Source organism: Drosophila persimilis, unplaced genomic scaffold (assembly GCF_003286085.1).
Source record: "Drosophila persimilis strain 14011-0111.01,24,50 unplaced genomic scaffold, DperRS2 tig00000653-arrow-arrow-pilon, whole genome shotgun sequence".
NCBI classification, from domain to species: domain Eukaryota; kingdom Metazoa; phylum Arthropoda; class Insecta; order Diptera; family Drosophilidae; genus Drosophila; species Drosophila persimilis.
Genome location: NW_020825330.1, coordinates 1,930,977 through 1,951,213, shown reverse-complemented (window position 1 = coordinate 1,951,213; position 20,237 = coordinate 1,930,977). Strand labels below are relative to the sequence as shown.

At 46.0% G+C, this 20,237-nt stretch overlaps 2 protein-coding genes across 4 annotated transcripts; one reads left to right on the top strand and one right to left on the bottom strand.

Annotated features, from left to right (window-relative positions):
• Positions 1-60: 60 nt before the first annotated feature.
• LOC6597818 (chondroitin sulfate synthase 1) lies at positions 61-8,234 on the bottom strand. 3 transcript variants are annotated; one of them, XM_002022914.2, is made up of 6 exons: positions 7,582-8,234; positions 4,694-5,537; positions 4,484-4,624; positions 4,253-4,418; positions 1,550-1,963; positions 61-1,489 (listed from the first exon to the last, which is right to left on the bottom strand). In XM_002022914.2, exons 2-6 carry the CDS (start codon positions 5,456-5,458, stop codon positions 480-482), a joined length of 2,496 nt encoding a protein of 831 aa, XP_002022950.1. In that variant the 5' UTR covers positions 5,459-5,537; positions 7,582-8,234; the 3' UTR covers positions 61-479. The 3 variants fall into 3 exon arrangements, with proteins under 3 accessions (XP_002022950.1, XP_026846976.1, XP_026846975.1); XM_026991175.1 differs by lacking the exon at positions 7,582-8,234 and adding an exon at positions 6,603-7,102; XM_026991174.1 differs by lacking the exon at positions 7,582-8,234 and adding an exon at positions 5,914-5,991.
• Positions 1,990-3,841, top strand: LOC6597819 (alkaline phosphatase, tissue-nonspecific isozyme). The gene is made up of 2 exons (XM_002022915.2): positions 1,990-3,507; positions 3,580-3,841. Exons 1-2 carry the CDS (start codon positions 2,235-2,237, stop codon positions 3,780-3,782), a joined length of 1,476 nt encoding a protein of 491 aa, XP_002022951.1. The 5' UTR covers positions 1,990-2,234; the 3' UTR covers positions 3,783-3,841.
• Positions 8,235-20,237: the final 12,003 nt, after the last annotated feature.

Sequence of the window (20,237 nt, the reverse complement as noted above, 5' to 3'; positions counted from 1 at the left end):
TATGGAATCCGATGGTGCTTTGTCTGAGTGTATCTCGAGATAAAAACGAAGTCGAAAAGATGTTTTCAAATAATTTATAGTGTGTTCTTCAATTATGCAGATATTTCTCTTATAAATCTAGATTCTTAATATCAAATCGTTGCTTCCAAAATTAAATCGGAATCAACGGCTGGAATCAGGACCAAACATACATACATATATTTCAGTGGATGCCCGTCCTCTGGTCCTCTCCTCCAGCTGTACAGACCCTTCCCTCTTTCTAGGAATTTATCTCTTGCTCTTGCATTAGGGACTAAGGACTGGTAGCCAATGGGGGGCTCACACACGCACACACTAGGACAAACGCTTACAAGGATACGATGGGACATTCACACACACAGACAGATGGGGAAACATAAACTGATTGCGATTAAGATTAAAACGTAACATAATACTATATATGGCAGCAGGAATATGGATGGATGGGTGTCCATCATCCATCATCTGGCCTGCTGCTGCTGCTGCTGCTGCTTCTGCCTGTTGAAGGCCTCTATGAAGCGGAAATTGTCGCGGCTGTTGTAGAATAGCTTCTCCATCAGCCGGGTGCTGCCGAGTGAGTTGGCCTTTGTGCCCAGACACATGTTGTACTGGGCGGCCTCCAGCTGGATGTCACAGCTGATGTCGTGGTAGACGTGGACGAGGGTGGGATCCGGGGCACGGAATACGCTGAGGCGACGCCACTGCTCGGCGGCCTCGTTGTAGTCCAGGGGCAGCTCGGCGGTGTTTGAAAGGAACCCTTGCTGGCGTGTGCCCACGCGCACAATCTTCTCTAGGAACTTGACATCCTCGAGGCCCCAGCCGGTGATATCCTTATCGAAGCCATTGATGTCCTCGTCCAGTATGTCCGATTTGTAGATGGCGCAGATGCCGAACCCGAACTGCCGGAAGTATCCGTTCTCATCGTCGATGGGCGGCGGAGAGTCCCCTCCGGCTGTGGTTGTGGCGCCATCCGAGCGACGCTGCGGATCGTACTGGCTGAACACTATGGGCAGATAGACCTGCCGCCCCCGCTGCGTGTGCATGCGCACCCGCTGCAACGTGGCCACCTCGAAGACCATGTCCACATCGATGAACAGGATGATGTCCGCGGGCTGGATGTAGGAGGAGCGGGCGGCCACATCCAAGGCCACACCCCGGGAGAAGGATCCACTGCGCTGGATCCAGTTCACCTGCTGGTAGACGTGACGGCCCCGCAAATCGCTCAAGAGATGCAGGTGATCGCCCAGCTCATCTGGGGCTCCGAATATAACCACCAGCAGGTCGCAGTGCTGCTCCGCCTTGATGCATATGTGCTCGTAGATGCGCAGGAAGCGCTCAAAGGTACCCAGTCGTCCGGAGATCGGCAGTACCAACACAATCTTGTCCTCTGCCTGAGGTAGCAGGCCGCTGGCCATCGTAAAGTGGCTACTCAAACGCGCCATTCCACTGTGTAGGATGCTGCCCAGCAGACCTGAAAGGAACGGTGCGGAAGTAAGTGTGATTTGCTTGGCGGATGCGGATGCGGACTCACTCTGCTGCAGGGTGACATTGTAGAAGTCCTCATCGAATTCCTTCACAAAGATGCCCGTGAAGGCACGCTGCACGTAGAGGTGTCTGCGGACGGGAACTGTCATCTTCTTGCCCCGATACTTCTTGTAGATGAGCAGCAGGTCCAGTATGAGGTCCTGCCCATGGAGGGCATCCAGTCGATGGTAGCCATACAGCAGCTCCCGGAACTCAATCACCCTGCCGCGCTGCCGTGAATAGTTATTGATGTTCTCCATCACTTCGGTGATCACATCCTCGAGTCCCTCGCGCATCGACGAGTCTATCTTCTGCTTGGGATTCGCCGAGCTGGCCGAATAAAGGCTCCGTGCTATGAAGGACCAGTCCAGCAGATCCTCCGTGCTCCCGGGTACAAATTTGTTCAGTTCCGGGCTAATTCCTGCAGAGAGAAACGAAAGCGCACTTAAGTGATCGAGTCGATGATAGCTCGTGGCGGCGGGTGGGAACTGGGTGAATGCTAATTAGCCGCCGTATTCCATGTCTCCGCTGGATACCAGGAGGTCAGCAGTCAGCAGTCAGCAATCAGCAATCAGCAGGTAGGCTTTGCGTGTTTGGGGCTGCCTTTAAATTGAATGATTGATTGACTGGCATATTTGGAAGGCAGTCAGAACGGAATTCCCAGTGTAGTACACGAGTCAAATTATTGGAAGATGCCACCACAAACGTTGGGCCAGCTGCTGTCGCTACTGGTGATCCTGGGACTGCCCATGGCCTTCTGTGCCAATGTCCCTCCGCTGTTGAAGCACGGGAGGGAGGGGCCAACGCCGAGGTCGACGGGAGGCTCAGCCGTGGAGGAGCTGACAGCCAGCTATTGGCTGAAGCAGGCGCGCGATCAGGTGGCGGCTCGACTGGACCGCACCCAGGACACGGTCACGGACGGGCGTAGGGCTAAGAACATCATCATGATGCTGGGCGATGGCCTGTCCATCACCACACTGACGGCGGCGCGCATACTCAAGGGCCAGCGCCAGGGACGCAGCGGCGAGGAGACCAAGCTGGCTGTCGAGGAGTTCCCGTACTCCGGCTTGTGCAAGACCTACTGTACCAACGAGCAGGCCCCGGACTCGGCCTGCACGGCCACCGCTTACTTGGGCGGGGTGAAGACTAGCAGCGGCACCGTTGGCCAGAGCGCCGCCGGCGAGAAGGTGGATTCCCTCAGTATGTGGGCCCACCGTTCGGGCAAGGCCACGGGGCTGGTGACGACGACGCGTGTGACCGATGCCAGCCCGGCGGCGGCATATGCTCACGTGGCCAGGCGCAGCGACGAGCTGGAGATTGCCCGCCAGCTGGTGGACGAGGAGCCGGGCCGCCACTTTAAGGTGATCCTGGGCGGCGGATTCGGAAAGTTCGGTCTCGAGCGACGCGATGGCCGGGATCTGGTGCAGAATTGGCAGTCTGCCCATCCGGAAAGTTGTCTCGCCCGCTCGCTCAGCGAGCTGCGCGGCTGCGTCAGCTCCAATGGGAGCATGCTGGGGCTGTTCAGCGACAGCCACATGGCCTATCACCTGGCCGCACACAAGGAGCAGCCAAGGCTCAGCGAGATGACAGCGGTGGCCATTGAGCGCCTGTCGGAGCATCCCGACGGCTATTTTGTGTTCATCGAGGGCGGCCGCATCGACCACGGCCACCATGAGACGCGCGTCGGGTATGCCCTGGACGAGATGCTCGAGTTTGATGCGGCCATCGAGATGGCCCTCCGCCTGACTGATCCCAAAGAGACGCTCATCGTGGTCACCGCCGACCACTCGCACACCCTTACCATGTCGGGCTATGCAAAGCGCGGCACCCCCATCCTGGGCATGGACGATCTCCAGCGGGACGTGAACGGGATCCAGTACAGCACCCTCAATTACGCCATTGGCAAGTGGCAGAGTCAAGGAAAAAACGGCCAGCGCGAAAGTCCCGGCAAGACCCTCAGTCAAAGTGCGTAGCTCCTGAATCCTCCTTGAGTACGTTATTCCCATAACTGAGCTCTCCTTCTTCGCTCTCTTGCAGCTTCCTTCACGCCCAGCTACATCAACGGACGTAAGGGAGTCCACTCAGGCGAGGATGTGCCCATCTTTGCCATAGGTCCGCAGTCGCATCTTTTTGGCGGAATTATGGAGCAGAATCTCCTGCCCCACCTTATGGGCTATGCGGCTGGTCTGGACTCCGGCGACACTGCATACGAGGTCCAGCGAAAAGTCGACACATCCTAAGTTTTGTTTTACCTTTTGGTTTTAGCGTTCTTTCAAATAAAATGTTGTAATGAAGAAAATTTGATTTGTATTTCAAACACCTGTTGCGCGGTTGCTGTGCTTAGGGCTGCATTTGGAACGCTATCGATATCGAATTTCATGATATTTTCATATATGGTTATATATACTTTTACGCTTCATCTGATGCATGAAATCTTATATACCGCAAATTCAATATAGCGTTCTTATTGCTGGTCTCACTTTTCAATTGAAATGTAGTGTCATACGACCAGTATTGCAGTATTTCTCTTCCATATCGATATACCTCGTGATTTCGATATTGAGCGCCAAAAGAATTCAAATAGTTGCGACCACCAGACTTGCAGTTTATATGATAATTTGTGCTACTATCAATATTGAATATTGACTGACTTCATGCGAAATCCAAGACTAAAACGATGTATTCGATTGTGCGTAAGTATGGGACGTACCTAGTATATTGTGATCCTGAAAGTGTCTCTTCCCGGAATCGCTATCCGGCGAAACGCTGGGTAGCATGTAAGTGCTTTCGTCGGGCACATCCAGATACTTGGCCATGCGCTTGATGTCCCGATGCAGAAGCAGAGACTCCTGGCGCATCTCCTCCGCTTTCAGGCCCTGCTTGGTGGGTAAAGAGCGGAATCGAAACTGCAATCTGAAGTGTGAAAATGTGTCGTACGCACCTGTATGTAGGAGTGGAGGCGATACATGAGTGGTGCCTGCTTGATGGGATGCAGAGTGATAGCGTTGTGGATCTCCTTGCGCTTCAGTTTGCCCGTGTACGCGTTGCGACCGCTGGAGTTGTGCCGCAGGATGTACTGCATCTGAGGGAGGAGTGAAGCTTAGCAGGGAAAGAGAAGGTGACGGAAACAGAGACGGTTGTGATCGGCTACCTCATAGTTCCAAGTGCACGGGATGCCGGCAAACTTCTGGACACAGCGGCCCACCTCCACGTCCTCGTGCGTGCTGTAGAGATTCTTGAGGCAGGTGGGTATGTGCGGTGCCACGCGTCTCAGCGTCTCGCTGCTGAGGATCACGCCCGGCCCGCCCATGCAGAAGTTCTCGTCGAACTCCAAGGAGAGCAGGCCGAACTCCTCACTGTTGCCCTTGCCCGCCTGTCCAATGAACTGCGGTTTCGAGCTGTCGATGGAACGCAGGAAGCGCTCCAGCTTGTTCGGCTCCATGTACACATCGTCGTCGGCACGGATAAACCACTCGAAGCGGTCGATGTAGTGTTCGTACATATAGTACAGCATCATGAAGGACTTCTTCTGCGGCGGGTATCGGTCGTCGACGTTCTTGAGCCCCACCACCGGCAGCTCCTCCGAGTAGCTGCCCTCCGAGCTGAAAAATGCAATGCGGCCGGGCACCTCTTTGCCCCATGTATCGTACACGGCTCTCGCCCGTCCCTCCAGAAAGCTCTTGGCCGTCATCACACCCACGAACACGAGATTCCGCTGCGAGTTCTGTATGGTGTCCTCGTCCTCGAGACCAATTATCTCGTTGGGCGTCTTCAAGTTCGTTGGCCGCAGGTTGCACCGCTTCACGATCTCCAGGGCCCGGTAGTTCTTCAGCACGGTGCCGATGCAGAGGCCCAGCGCAATCCCAAAGCAGGCAATGATCAGCGTTTTGCGCTTGGTCATTGTGTGCTGCAGCATGGTGGCGGCGCTGGTTTCGGTGTGGGTGTACTCGGCAAGCCTCGGACCCTCAGCAAGCGACGCACATGGGATTCTGATTCTGTGCCAGAGAAAGAGGAGAACGTTGATTTTGATCGTTTGGATGGAAGGGCAAATTGATGGCTCGTGGCCGCCGTGGCGCGTGCCCCGACGTTAATGCCAACATCCGACAGCCTCTGTACAGTGTTCCCCCCAACAATGCTCTCCCCTGAGCGCTTTTCTGGAAAATGCATCACTTAAGACTTGTACTTCATAGAAAGGCTATCATGTGGGCGTACAATCGCTTGAAGTACCTACTAATAGATCGATCAGATGGATCATTAGAGGGTCCGCAATCCACGGATCATCTTTGGGAATAGAATCATTTGCCAACTCTAATAATTTCGCTTCCATTTCCCCCCCTGTACTCTACTATATACATACATATGTGTACATACATATATGCGTAGGTCAACACGAACTCCGATTTATTCCAACAAGTGTTGAGTGCACATACACTCTGGGACACACAGACACACTGGGAAATATTTGCATTTCCTTGGAATTGTTTTCTGAGGCGCACAGATCTTCCAAGACCCTCGGACACTTGAGTCGAGACTTAAAATAAACGCTGGGTCCGGCACTCAGCGGCGCGCGGGAGCTGGGTGTCTGCTTATATAAGTACGAATACGAGTACGAGTACGAGTACGAGTACGAGTACGAGTACGATTACGGGTATATTTGGACGATCGCATCGCGTTGCTGCGGCTGTAAATTGGACATCGCACAATTGGATCGTGCGGGCAATTGAGAGCCACCTTACGGCTAGAGTCTCGGTTGTGGATGTGGATCGTGGATCTGGTGTTGTCTTACGGTCGGACTACAGCCAAATGCTAATTAAATAAACAAACAGCGCGGAAAACTATTTGGTTTACAAATCAAAGGCCGGCAAAACGTAAACTGGAGCAGACACACACACGCCTCAGAATGTGCCATTAGAATCGAATCGGTTCTTCGTATATTGGATTGGATTGGATGGGATCGGATCGGATCGGATTGGATGGGTCTTGACGCACAAGCATTTTGCATTACTCTCCGACGCTGTCCCTCACCTGAGATCCTCTCCCGCTCTCAGTGGCTGACTCACCTGTCCAGGTGCTCTGCTCTGCTCTGCTCTTGTCTGTGAGGGTGTGCGTGTTCGACCTTAACAGCTAGTTAGAGGCACCCACCCAGTCCTCTCTCTCCCACTCGGACGACTCTGCCGTGCGTATCTCAATTATGCAATCGATCGAGTTCGATGGACTGTTTATACTTCGATAGTTACTCAATATCTATTTTGATTATCGCACTGTTTCCCCCCAATATCTGTCATTCTCGCACTCGCACTCGCACTCTCTCTCTTTGTCTCTGCCAGAGATAAGGTCTCCCGCCGCGTGGAGAGGTTCTGGGCAATACTGTGATTTATTGCAATTTTTTTTTGTTTAAGGCTTATCTCTGGGGAATTACTAATCTGCGCTGCTGCTGCTGCCCGTGGAAGGGTACTATTCGCACTCGTGCTATGAGAACTGGACGGACAGACTCGACTGGACACTGATGTCGCTTAATAGTAGCTCGTAGATTTTTTGATTGTACAAGTACGATTTTGGGTCCCTGTACGGACCTTGACAGCAGCTCGAGACGTCAATAATGGGTCGTTCTTTATGGTTCTGCTTTTAATCTGAGCTTGCGTTCATTGATCTCTCTTCAAATTAAAATCATGAATTTTCAGCTTTAACTTGGACCCGAATTAATGAAGGAGCCCCCCAAAAGGCGTACCCATATTTCAATCTAGTTCAATGCTCCATCCATAATTGAGTTGCAAATAATGCAAATTTATCTCTTCATTTATCCATCTGTCGAGTATCACATTAACATTTTTGTGCCATGGCATTTGGGATCGCTAGATCCCATGAGGGGACAGCGTTAGTGGCTCTATGAAGGCTACTGAAAGACTTCATCTTTCGAATGTTCCTATCCTAGGAGCAAAACACTAATGATGGTAGGCCGTCCACTCATAGCTCAACATTGAGACTAGTATGGGTTGCAAGTGGCCCTGATATTAACTGAGGAAGCTCTTTTCGGCTCACCTGTTCCACCGATCACGTTTCCGCCGATTGCTCAGTTTGCACTTTCTTCTGCCTCATGCAATGGTCATGCATGGATCGGGTGAAGCCTGATGGCCTGGTTGATGGGTGGTTCTTGGGTTCTTGGTTGTCTGGTGGATCGGATCGGAGACTTGTTGGAGAGGGTTGCTCTTGGGCACAAGGCACTCGACTGTTGACACTTGGACGGCGCTGCGTGTATCTGTCTCGGCGTTTGGCGTCTGGGGCTTTGCAATGCCCCGCCGCACACACAAACACACACACACACACACACACACACACACACAGAGGCACTCAGACCGACAGAGAGACAAGCACACAGATACGATTACGCATACATTGGTAGGCGAATGAGCACACGCGGTTTAATTATTATTAGGTTTTGTTGCTGCTGCTGCTGCTGCTGTTACGACGATAAGTTCGCAAAGGTCGATTCCACGATTCACGCAATACCACAATTTACGAAACAAAAAGATAATAAAAGAGCATACACTCGCCAACAAATAAACAAACAAAAACAGACAAGAAAGAGGCCAAGTTGTTATTAAACAATTTCCATCTCTTCTGCAATTTCACTTTTCACTTTTTACCGCAGGAAAAACAGTACAAGAACAAACCTCGGCCGGACAAAAAATAAATTTAAAAAATATTAAGAATGGGCCAGAGTCGCTTCAACTTGTTGCTGCAGAGAGCACGAGAGAGTGAGAGTGGAGCCGGAGCGAGAGCGAGAAGCAAGCCAGCCGGGCCGGCCGACGACCACCTTTGCCTTTGCCTGCGAAAGTAGCTCTCAGATACACGCGCACGTCGGCTCTCTTCTGTCGCTGGCAGCCAGCTGCTCTGTTTGCGTCAGAGATGCGTCCATGACACGCCAAAACGTGATCTCTTCGCCACTCACGATCGCAGTGAGTATTTTCATCAAGCGATTGGGATATTTTTGGTAAAGCGGCAAGAGAATTTCTACCTAGACCTATCGATTGAGTAGGGGAACGGAAAAATAGACAAGTATAGGAAATTTAAAGGATCTCAGTCATCAAGGAAAATATGGAAACAAATTGGTTCCTTAGAAGCCAGAAGAGTATTTGTTTTTACACTCTATTACAATCACAAAAGATCTTGAGAACACAATAAGGAATCCGTAACAGTCCAGGGGGAAGACCTGGCCCAGGCACCGTCAAAATCAAAATTAAATCCCTCGATGATCCTTCCAAATGTAACTTAACGGCGAATCTTTGTATTATGATTACGAGTATTATAGATGGAAGTCACAGTTTCGTCTTCTGTTTACCGAACTATCAGCGAGTATCTGTCTGTGTGTGTGCCAGAGAGATGTGCGTGGCCCCATCTGGTGGCGTGGTCATGGCAACATGTGTCTGCGGCTGGATGAGTCGTCTCCACCAAAATGTGTGTTTCTCTGCTCTCCGTTGATAGTTCGCGGAATTCGCAAAAAACCAATAAAGTTATGGCAGCATCCGACTAGCCAAGACCACCAAGACTGCCTCCGTTTCGGTAACATCAGCATAAGTAAATATTAATTTTCAAATTTTCAGCACAGCAGAAAAAATGATCGACTCTATGGAAAATGCATTCGATTGCCAAGTCTGCCCACCTGTCTCTTTTTTCCTTCAAATTAGTGCTTCAAAGTCAAAGAATATTATAAGCGCTTTGGATAATATGAAAGTTAGAGATGAAGACAATAGGTCAAACGGCTCAGGTCCGCATATATGTATGTACATATATAGTCTGATGATTAATGTAACCTATACATCATACTCTCTCTCTGGGTCTTTTGGTATGGATGTTCGCAATAAGGACGACCAGTAGCAATGTTCTAATGTTCAATCTTGTACTTCGTTTATCTGATTTTCACCTTACGACCAATTTCTGTGTGAGAGAGAGAAAAAGAGAGTAAACACTGCGTTTTATTTGTTCCTTCTGGCTGTAAAAATGATCCCATCCAGGTGCAGATATGCAGTCATTCTCTATGATTCTGCGTTTTCGGTTTTCTTGTCCGTTCAAAACTATGTATGCCACAGATTTTCGTCCTGTCTGATCCGGTCTCATACATGCAGAAAAGATAGATGTTAGACTAAAATTCGAGGAAAATTATTACTAAGCCGAAACTAAATTTAAGTTTTATTTGATATTAAAAATCGCTAGTTGGAAAATTTAAATTTGAGTTGGAAATCTGCCGTTGGATTTAGAGAGCCGCCATCTATCGTTGACTATTCAAAGCCCCATCTGACAGGGGTCGCCACTGAGAAAAGTAACATGGATGTGTCGCTATGTAGAAAGAACGTAGTAATTATGTAGCAATATTTCGATATCAATAAGTATTTTTTATTTCACAGTCTTATCGTTAGTATGGTGAGCGTGAACAGGTCACAGTGTGCGGAAATTCAAATTCCAGAATCTGCATTAAGGTTAGGTTCGGTTAACCTGGGCCTCGCATAGGCCAGTATGGCCCTTAGTTAAAAAGAAGAGAAAGTTTTAGTAGAGTTATCCCGAAATATTAAAACTATAATTATCGAATCTTATTTTGTTCTAAGCTTGAAACAAAATCATGAAATTCAATCAACCATCTCCTCAACGGACGGTGGCACATCGTTTTCGTAGTAAATACGATACGATACCATACGATTATCCATGCAAATGTCTGGTGGAATATGCATGGATTCTATTATGGCCGTACGGAAGGAAGGACTGGGGGCAGGGTTATGTTGTGCTTCGTGTAAATTACGACTAACACTATATATTTTTGCATTTTACATTTAAGCGATTTTTGCATATAACATTAGCTTAATGCCATCATAAATTTTGTGCTCGAATCGAATGGCAATAGATACATTAGCCCCCGGTTCGCGGTTCGAGGTTCGCGTTTCGGTTCGGTTGGGGGCGGTGACGGTGGCAGGGGCTCATTGAATTTCAAAATGATGCTAAAGTGAGAAAAGCTTTCAATTGAATTTAATGTGAAAAGTTGATATGCAAATGAGCCGCGATCTCTGCGATGCTGTTTACTTTATTTATTATTTATTTATTTATCTATCTATTTTGCTGTCGTTTTGCTAGTTCTACCCTTTCAGAGGGTTACAACCATGGAAAGAATAGTTTTATAACACAGAAACGATGAAATTCCGAATCACAGACAGTGGGATCATCACATACAGATCGTTGAATGTGAGATTGCCTTTATCTGCTCGAAAGGACAGTTAAATCAAAAATGCTGATGAAATTTGGATACATTTATTGTACAGAAAGGAAGGATTGTAAAGGAACTTTTCCTAAGACATGGTACGACTATCATATCTGCAAGGGTATCTAAGGCTTCGGCCCTTGAGGCTGGCATTTCTTTCTGGTTTGCTCCATTGCGATTCCGTTGTCGCCTCTGCGGTTGATTATATATTTAATCTTTAATAAATGGGAACATTTAGCAGCCCACAGTTTAGTTTATCGAATTTATCGCGCCAACCTCTTGCCTCTTGCCTCTTCCCTCTCGCCATCGCCCTCGCCCTCGCGCTTGAGCTCATTCGTTGAACCGCCAATTAAATGCACATTAATCATTTACCTGCTCAGCTGCTCTTTGCCTCTCCCTGTGGCAGGAGCTGGCTGTGGACATGTGTTTGCCCATCGGCATTTCAAATATGCCCTCCATCGTACTCCGATCCCCCCGCGAAGGTGCCTCGATCAATCGGCTGGCCACAGCCACAGCTTATCTGCAGTTCCATTTACACGATGACAATCCAAGTGACATGCGTCATGATTTCACGATCTGAAATACGAGTAGTAAAGGGCTTGCAATACATGCTAATAGATGGAAGCAGAGATCAAGACAGCATCAGGTGTCGGATAAACATTTCCCACTATTAATTCTATCGCTCGAACCAGTTCCTAGTTCTATCATGAACTAGTTCGCTTGATGGCTTAATTATCTACTTAACTAATTATCAGAATCTGCTAATATCTAGCAGAATGATCCGTTTCTTCCCTTTAGCTGTGGGCTTTGTTTAAAGTTTGTATTCACGTGCCTATCGACCACTCTTGCTATTCGAAAGTACATAGATCTTCATTGTCTTCTTGAGTTATTTATCTTATCTCTGATATATATGTACGTATATATACATCCACTGTTCGTTGCTCAAGTCGCAGCTTTTCATTTCCAACCGCATCTTTCTCTTTTCCCCCCTACATATTTTATGATATTTCGTGGTTCGTGGCTCTTCAGCATGCATTATTCTGGCCCGATTCCAATGTCTCTAACCTACAGACTGTCCAGAAGATCTTATATACTCGTACTTGGCCTTAACGCAGAGATTGTGGCTGCTTTAGTTGGGTAAATATTTTTCGATCCACATCATTTGTCAGCATTTTCCACTCTTTTCCACTCTGCTGCCACTCCGTATCCGTACCCGTACAATGGGGCAACAAAATGTGCAACTCAGCGTCGCATTTCAGTTGATTTGCCACCGTTGTCCGCTCCTCTGGCTTGTTGTTTGATTAAATTGTTTCAATTGTAAACGTTGCTCGCAATTTGTCAAGTCCAAGTGGCGTGTTTGTGTTGCAGTTGTTGCTTGTGGCGCGTGGCGCGACTTCGAATTAAAAAAAAAAAAATGCAAGAATGCAGAAGCCAAAGGGGTTCGGCTATGTGATACTGAGTGGCTGCTGGCTTAAAATGGTGGCCAACTTCAAATCGTCAGATCTTCATCAGATTTTAGGCAAGTTTTAAAAAATATTTCAATTCGAAACCCAACCAAAAGCTAAGAAAATGCTCCAAGCTATCATTGTGGCTCGCATCGACTTGGACTTTAAAAGATCGAAATAATGTTTTTCATCAAATACCGCACACCCAACGTAGAATCGATCAGACGCCACAACAGATACAACTTAACAACTTATATCCTGTAATGAAGGTTCCATATCCATATACACCCCTTGGGCAACGAGCCGTCCAGGGTAGATACTGGAAAAACAAACATCAGACTCAAATTGCCAATTTTTGTGCATTTTGTGCTCCTTTTCAAAACTAATCACGACTAATGAAAGACAACCACAGCAACAACGTCAAGTAGCTAAATGCGGCATGGCTTTTGGGGTCGACCACGCCTTCTCATACGTACAGAGAGGGAGAGATAGAGATAGAGAGAGATAGATGGAGAGAGAGAGAGAGATAGAGAGAGATAGAGAGAGAAAGAGAGGGAGAGACCGCCCCCACATCTGGTGATTGACAGAGCGCCTGGGCACGGCCACAACACAATCGAAGCCGCTTCAATCTGGACCCCAAAGTCAGCCCCAGATCTAAAGCCAGCGAAGTCGGAGCCAGAGCCAGAGCAACAGTCAGAGCCAGAGCCAGAGCCAGATACAGAGCCAGCAACTGTCCCCGTTTGGTCACCCGGCGCTGGCCATAATTTAACCAAATGTCGTGCCAACGACAATGACGTCGACATTGCCAGTCAACTGATCACGCTCTTGTTTCGTTTCGATCAGTGATACCCTTGCAGGCAGGGCATCACCCATCTGCCGTTGAAGATTGTTCCGGAATTGTTCCTTTAGATCTGAATGGATCTGGATAAGCTTTGGCACAAGTGCCAATTGGTTGTGTGAGAGGCACTACGGAGAGAAAAAAATCATGAAACTTAGAAAGTTTTAATGAAAATCCACCATAAAACATGAACATAAAAGAAATGGATACAACGTGTGCGTTTTCATTCTGTTTAAGGAAGATGTAGGAGGTATAGATAATTTAAGATGTTCCATACATGTGAAGGTATTATATTTCAGAGAATCCACACTTCGTTGGGCCAAAGATCAGAGTTTCCTTCCTGATATTGCTGCGGCCGGGCCCCGCCCGACATTTGTTTTCTCGGCTTGGTCCACTGTGGCCCCTGAAATCCATTACCCATTATCCATTACCCAGAGCCAAACACCACACCACACCACACCAACCCGCCCTGCCCTACCCGGTCACCTGCCCTCCGGCCCCACCTTATAGCCTCATAGCCGCCCACAATGCTAATTGGAGCATTTGTTAAATGGATTTTTTTACCATTGATTGGCTTGCCCATTGCCACTGGCCACTGGCCAGTGACCACTGACCACTGGCAGCATTTTTCTTGATATTTTATCATTTCTAATAGCCGGCGCGCCGTTCCCTTGCGAATGCAGTTCTTCCAATAACTGTTCCAATCATTTTGTTTCTTTATTGGCATTTTATGCTACGAGTATACGAGTATATCCGAGCAGAGGCTTGGGATGGGGATGGGAAAGCCTTTGAGGGCGCTCGAACATTCCGTTTAAGAAGGTTGTTTTCTCAACAAGATTCTGGAACGACTGGTACGACGAGATCTCTAATAAGTTTAGTTTAATTTCTATGAATCGATTTTAATAGAAAATACCCACCCACGAATCGATCCTCACTTTGGAATATGTACATTTGAACATGCACATTTGTAGGTACATTAGATGGCATTACATTTCCATCTCCTTCGGCTGCTATCTTTTTTTGTTCAGTTTTTAATTAATGACTCAGTGAGGTAATCAATTTGTAATTTAATTTGCAATTTTATTTACATAGCAATTGATTTTGATTGTTGCGTTACAATTACACAGCCCCGCGGCTATCGTTCAGACACAGAAACAGAGGCACAGAGGCACAGAGGCACAGGCAGAGACAGAGACAGCGGCGGATACACAGTGATAGATAGAGATGGAGAGCGGCTGTGGAATAGAGATGGAAGCAGAGACATATGGAGACCCAGCCAGACCAGATCGGATCGGACTCGATCCCCGTTCAGGGGCTTTGTGCTTTGGATTGGCTTAAATCGCATACGATTTGCATGCAATTGGCAGTGAAACATGTTTCCCTGGTATCATAAATAAATCAAGAATCGATGTCTGGCTGATATACCCAATAGCCGAAGCTAGACATACACTTAAAAAAGCCTGGATTTGACTTCAGAAATGGGCTTATATATTCTGTCGATGGATGGATGGAAGTGCCTATGGTTATATGGATCATTAGGTCTATAAATCGTACCATGCTGGAGGAGGAGTCAGTAGGATATGAACGATGTGATGCTCTGATTGAATAGTTCTGATGGATATGATTATTATTATCTACGAGTATTGACCATCACGTATGTAATTATATTACTTTTCCGGAAGCCCACAATACCCTTATAAATGTATATATGTACTCCCGCATGATGAATTGATGGATGGATGGCTGGAGAGGGCATAGAAATAGATGAAATTCCATCGTTGAAGGTGTTAAATGCAAGTGAGTGTAATTTACATCATCGATTTTATTAGCCCGCAACGTTTATAATTCAATTAAGTAAAATATACAATTTCCAGGCCTCTGTCGCCATTCTAATCTATTATATTCCTTCCATTCAGTGCCATTTCATACTTACATATGTCCGATAACTTCTTTCGCTTCCTCCGAGCGGTTCCATTCCACTTCAAGAGAGAATATTTTTGTTCCGATCAGCCCAACAACCTTATGCGCTTAAACCAATTTCCGTTCCAATCCAAACCATTCCATGCTTGTATGTATGCTTCCTCCTAAACGGATTTACCCTTTGATTCCATTCGGTTTGTTCCTGGTTAATCTACTCGATTCCCTCGTTCTTCCAATTCATGAAGTTCCCTGAATAAATATCAATAGGTATCGTTTAATTTCCATTCAATAAAAGTAAATTATACACCTCCCATTCGTCATCGTTCCATTTCACCCTTCCGTTTCAATGGTACTCCAATGGTACACAAACACCCTCTTCACCGTTTCACTCCATTTCGTGCCATTCTATGAATGCTGCGTTCCATGGCCAAATCGGTGGCGGTTAATGTTAATTGGCGCATTTTGCTGATGTTTATTGAATATTATTATGATGTTTATGGCTTTTGGCTGTTATTGTCATGCTGACAAATTAGTTTCACACTTTGCCGGCAACGCCAACGCCCCAAAACCAAAGCTAAAGCTGAAGCTGTAGCTGAAGCCAGAGACACCCACTCACCCATTCATCCATCCAAACAACCATCCGTCCCACAAAAAACCAAACCGACTAGACATCCATCCAGCATCCAGCCTCCAGCCTCCAGTCTGTTGAGATTTCATTCATGACCACTCCATGCCGGTTCGGTTCAGTTCGGTTCATTTTATTCCGCTTCGTTCGGCATTTGGAACTGTCCGCCCACCAGTAACTCCCCCGCCTCCCTTGAGTCCCACCGAAGTCAAGTTGGGAGTGAAACCGAAACTGAAACTGGAACGGACGGTTTCCACTTTTGGACTGTGCCGCCTGCATTTATAATTAGTTCCAAATTTGTCGACGCCACGAGTATATGGTTAGGACCAGGTCCAGGTCCCGGTCCCGGTCCATGTCCAGGTTGGACATTCCCCCTGCCAACTCCCACCTCCCCTCCCGCCGGATTCCAGCTCTAGATTCAAGCACCATATTCGATTTTAATTCATAAAACTGAAATTTGGTCTGGTTTTTCAAAATTGTTTTTGGTTTACTTTTGCTTTTGTCTTACTTGGATTACGAGTACAGTACGAGTATTATTATGTCAGATCGCGTGGCCCCATAATAAAAAGCCACAAAAAAAAAAATAAATAAAAATAATAATAAAATTGGAGCGTGGAATATCGAGTATTTGGGTTTTTGTGTTAATTTTATGTAGAAGTCTGTGGGATGCTAAACGATTCAGTTCCACAATCAATGATGTATTCAATGGCCTCTAGCGGGTAAACGGATTGGATGTGTAAATCAAGACGAGAACCGAACTTTTCTCCTTTGAGATATTGTGGTTAAGGTTCATGTTTTACCCATATGAAACGGTGCTGGATAATGTTTTTATATTCAAACCCACTTGAAAGTTATAAACTCCGACTCCGACTCCAATCCTTAGCATTTCAGAGTATCCGTACGAGTATCCCTCTGTGGGCGCTGATCATCAACAATTGGCGAATGCGATACCGCTGTGCTCCATTCAGTAGAGAACTTGTTGTGGCAATTAGCCGGCGACACGAGTGTCAACATGATTTGACCCCTTCACAGGCATATTTGTATGCAATCAGTTAACAATCAGCGAAGAGCCCAACGGAGCCAAGAGGGGAGTGGAGTGGAGTGGGGGTGACACAAATACAAAGTGAAGCAGACCCTCCATGTGGGCGAAACAGTCAGCAGATTGTGCGCTCAAGGGCAGGATCTGTAGATTTTTACTCAGAGTTTTCTTGAGAAGAAGAAGAAGTTGTTACTCTTTGAAAGGCTCTTCTCCGAGGATGGTACATATGTTATGTGCCATCCCTTTGAGGGATATTCCGTCGATAAGGCCTAGTTCATTTAACGCTGAGCTCGTTTCAATCCGTTCCCACAACTTGGTTATAGCTGATAAATGGATCATGCTGTTAAGCGATTCGAGTGTTGAAAGATGAAATCATCGCCCAACCTGGTACGAATTACAATTAATGTGCAAGTACATTTTCTGTTACATTTCCCTGTTGCTCTGTTGCTCTGTTGCTCTATTGCTCGTACAGTTGTGTTCAAGCTCAGACGCTGTCAAACAGTTGAGAAGTATTGAGTATCTACAAGATACATGTTCTGAAGTTCAGCTTTGCGTGATCCCCCGACTTGGGTCTGTAAATCTGTAAATCGAATGGTGCCCAATCGATTGGTATTTCATGATCTAATTTAAGCCAAGTGCTTGAGCAATGTTAAGATCAATGTTGCTGGGGCTTTGAGAGTGTATCACGTAGTCGCGTGTCTGGCACTCGGAGTGGAATTGATGTCGGTGAGTGCCTTGCAGTGACAGCAGCAATCACAACAAAGTTAGGCAAACGTTTATTCACATTGTATATCAATAAAGTTTACACATGCTTTGCATATTTGCTGCAATTACCAGAGAGAGTGAGCCAGACTCAGAGCTAAACTTGGACTTGGATTCAGTTTCAGACCTAGCCCCAGAGCTAGACTCGGACTTAGACTGGGACTCAGACTTAGACTCCGGAGGCAGCAAAGACAGCTCCGGATAATTGATGATTATGAGTGTGGCTGGCTGACTGGAACTGTGACTATGACTGTGACTGGGACTGCGGCTCTGCCTCTGTCTCTGTCTCTGCCCCTGTCTGCATCGCCATCTCCATCTCCGCTTAAATGTCGTGAGCGTGTTCGGTGTGACACATAAATAAGCCACTATAGATATCATCTGGCTGATAGCCCCAGTTGGTAGTTGGTTGTTGGTAGTTCATAGTGGGGGTTTGTGGGCTTAGAGTCGAATGTGGGTGCCGGTGCCCCCTCGCCAAAGGTTTGGCCAACTCAATTAATTGATGGCACTCACTGCAAATGAGAATCCGAATGCAAATGGCAATAGACTCTGCTTATAAGATGATGGGTGATTGCTGATGGCTGATGCTGATGGCATGCGATACTGTCCCGGAGATACTGTCGACGCCACACCAACGCTAATGACGCCGAGTGCTTGGATACCCTAGCCAGATGGGTATCCCATGATGGATGATGTGAGATTGGGATCTCTTCTCCGCTGCGGCTATGCGGCTATATGGCTGTGGCGCACGCTTTCGGTAGCTGCCACACCCACCCACCAACTACCTTTCAACCTCCTACCACCCACACACACACACACACACACATACACACACAGTCCTATACACTCACCTGGAGAATTGTCGTGCCGCAGCATGGACGCGCCCACGGGGCCGCGCCCCTCCACAGACAGCTCCGAACGGCAATGCCAAAGTATTCATTTGTTTGCCAATCAGCCTGTCAATAATTGTCAACAAGGTGTGACTATGCCAATATTTAATTATTCGATTTCATTCGAATACGACTACAAGTACTCGTACCCGTACAGCACGGACAGCAGGGACAGCAGGGACAGCAGGGACAGCAGGGACAGCAGCGACAGCAGCCACCGACTGCTGTGGTCGGCACGATGATATTTGAATAGGCTTCTAAAAGTCTCGAAAAAACTGACTCCCGATCTATGCCGAATCAATGGGAACTCAACTCAAGAACCAAAGTCAAGCGAATGCCTATTTATTGGTTAAACATGAGAAATGATACTCACAAATCTTTTCTTACCCATTCTCTATTATAAGTGTATGTATATCATTGTGAATTACTTATGCAAGAAGTGCGTGTAATGAATCCTAGAGTCTCAGTTGTACAGCAGTTGGAGAGTACAAACAGAATGCCACAATGCCATCGAAATGGCGAAGATCTTCTTCGCCTTCGCCTAATGAAACGGTCGGACAGACCAAAATAAGGCATTTAGCAATCATCATATTCTGGGCCATAAAAGCCATTTGGATAATTTGATGTGTGTCGGTTATAAAAGCCGAGAGATAATTGCTCTATACTGCCGAGTATCCATCCAGCCATCCGTCCGTCCGTCCGTTCGTCCGTCCGTCCGTTCGTCCGTCCGTCCGTCTTTCCGTCTGTCTGTAAATGTTGGCGCTAAATTGCTCTTTTGAAATTGAGTTGCCTAATAGGAAGATCAGTGATATTTTACCCTTCCATGGGGTGCTATTCATTTGGACAGTTCTTGGTAACGTTCAGAAGGTCAAGTCTATGAAAGGACAGAGTGGATGAGTGGATCTGGATTCTGGTCTGTGTATCCCAATACTTTCCCCAATTTAATTCCCGTCAGAAAAAAACGCAACGAAATCTTTTTTTATAAATTTGTTTTTTTGTTTTATTCTGTGTGTGTGTGTGTTTTTTGTTGTTGTTGATTTTCAATTTTTGTTTCATTTTGTCAACACTAAATTTACGTTATTAGTAAAAGTTTTTCGTTTTAAATATGTTTTTTGCTGGCAATTAATTAATTAAAATTAATCAATCAATTATTATTATATGTAAAATATTTGTATATACGAGTATATGTCTATACAAGCTACAAAAAAAAGATCATACTAATAATAATAATAATAAACATAAAATAATAATAATAATAAGAATAATTTAATAGAATAAAAATTAATACAATTTCTTTCTTTTTCTGCGGTATGCGGTACATCTTTCATCTTTCATTTTTTTTCTTATATTTTTCAAGTGTGTGTTTTATGTGTTTGTGTTCTTTTATGTGTATGTGTGTATAAATATGTGTACATGGCATTTTGTAGAATAATTTTCGCTTTGTTTTTGTTTTAACAAATTAATTTTTGAAAGAATTTCCATAAAATGTATGTGTGCATGTTTCTAAATGTATGTGTGTGTGTGTGTGTGGGTGTGAGTAACAATTAGTAACAAATAATGTTCGTTTTTTCAATTTTTTTTTGTTTTTCGTAAAATAAAAAAAAAACATTCTTAAGAGCTAGTTTTATTTTTGCCATTCAGTCAATCAGTTGAAACTTTTGGGTTGCTCTAAAATAATGCGCCAAATGCGTTTCCCACTGTGTTTTGTTTCTCATAAGTTATAAATATATGTATATATTTTTCGATATATTTATTTTGTATATATAAAAAAATATTGTATATATATATATATATATATATATATGTGTATGTATAATCAGAATAATTAGTTTTCATTAAATATTCCCACAAACTGTTGTATTTTTTACTCTTTCTGCATTTCAAATTGCAATTTAAATTTGTATTTAAATCAATCGAAATATTGAAAATTCTGCT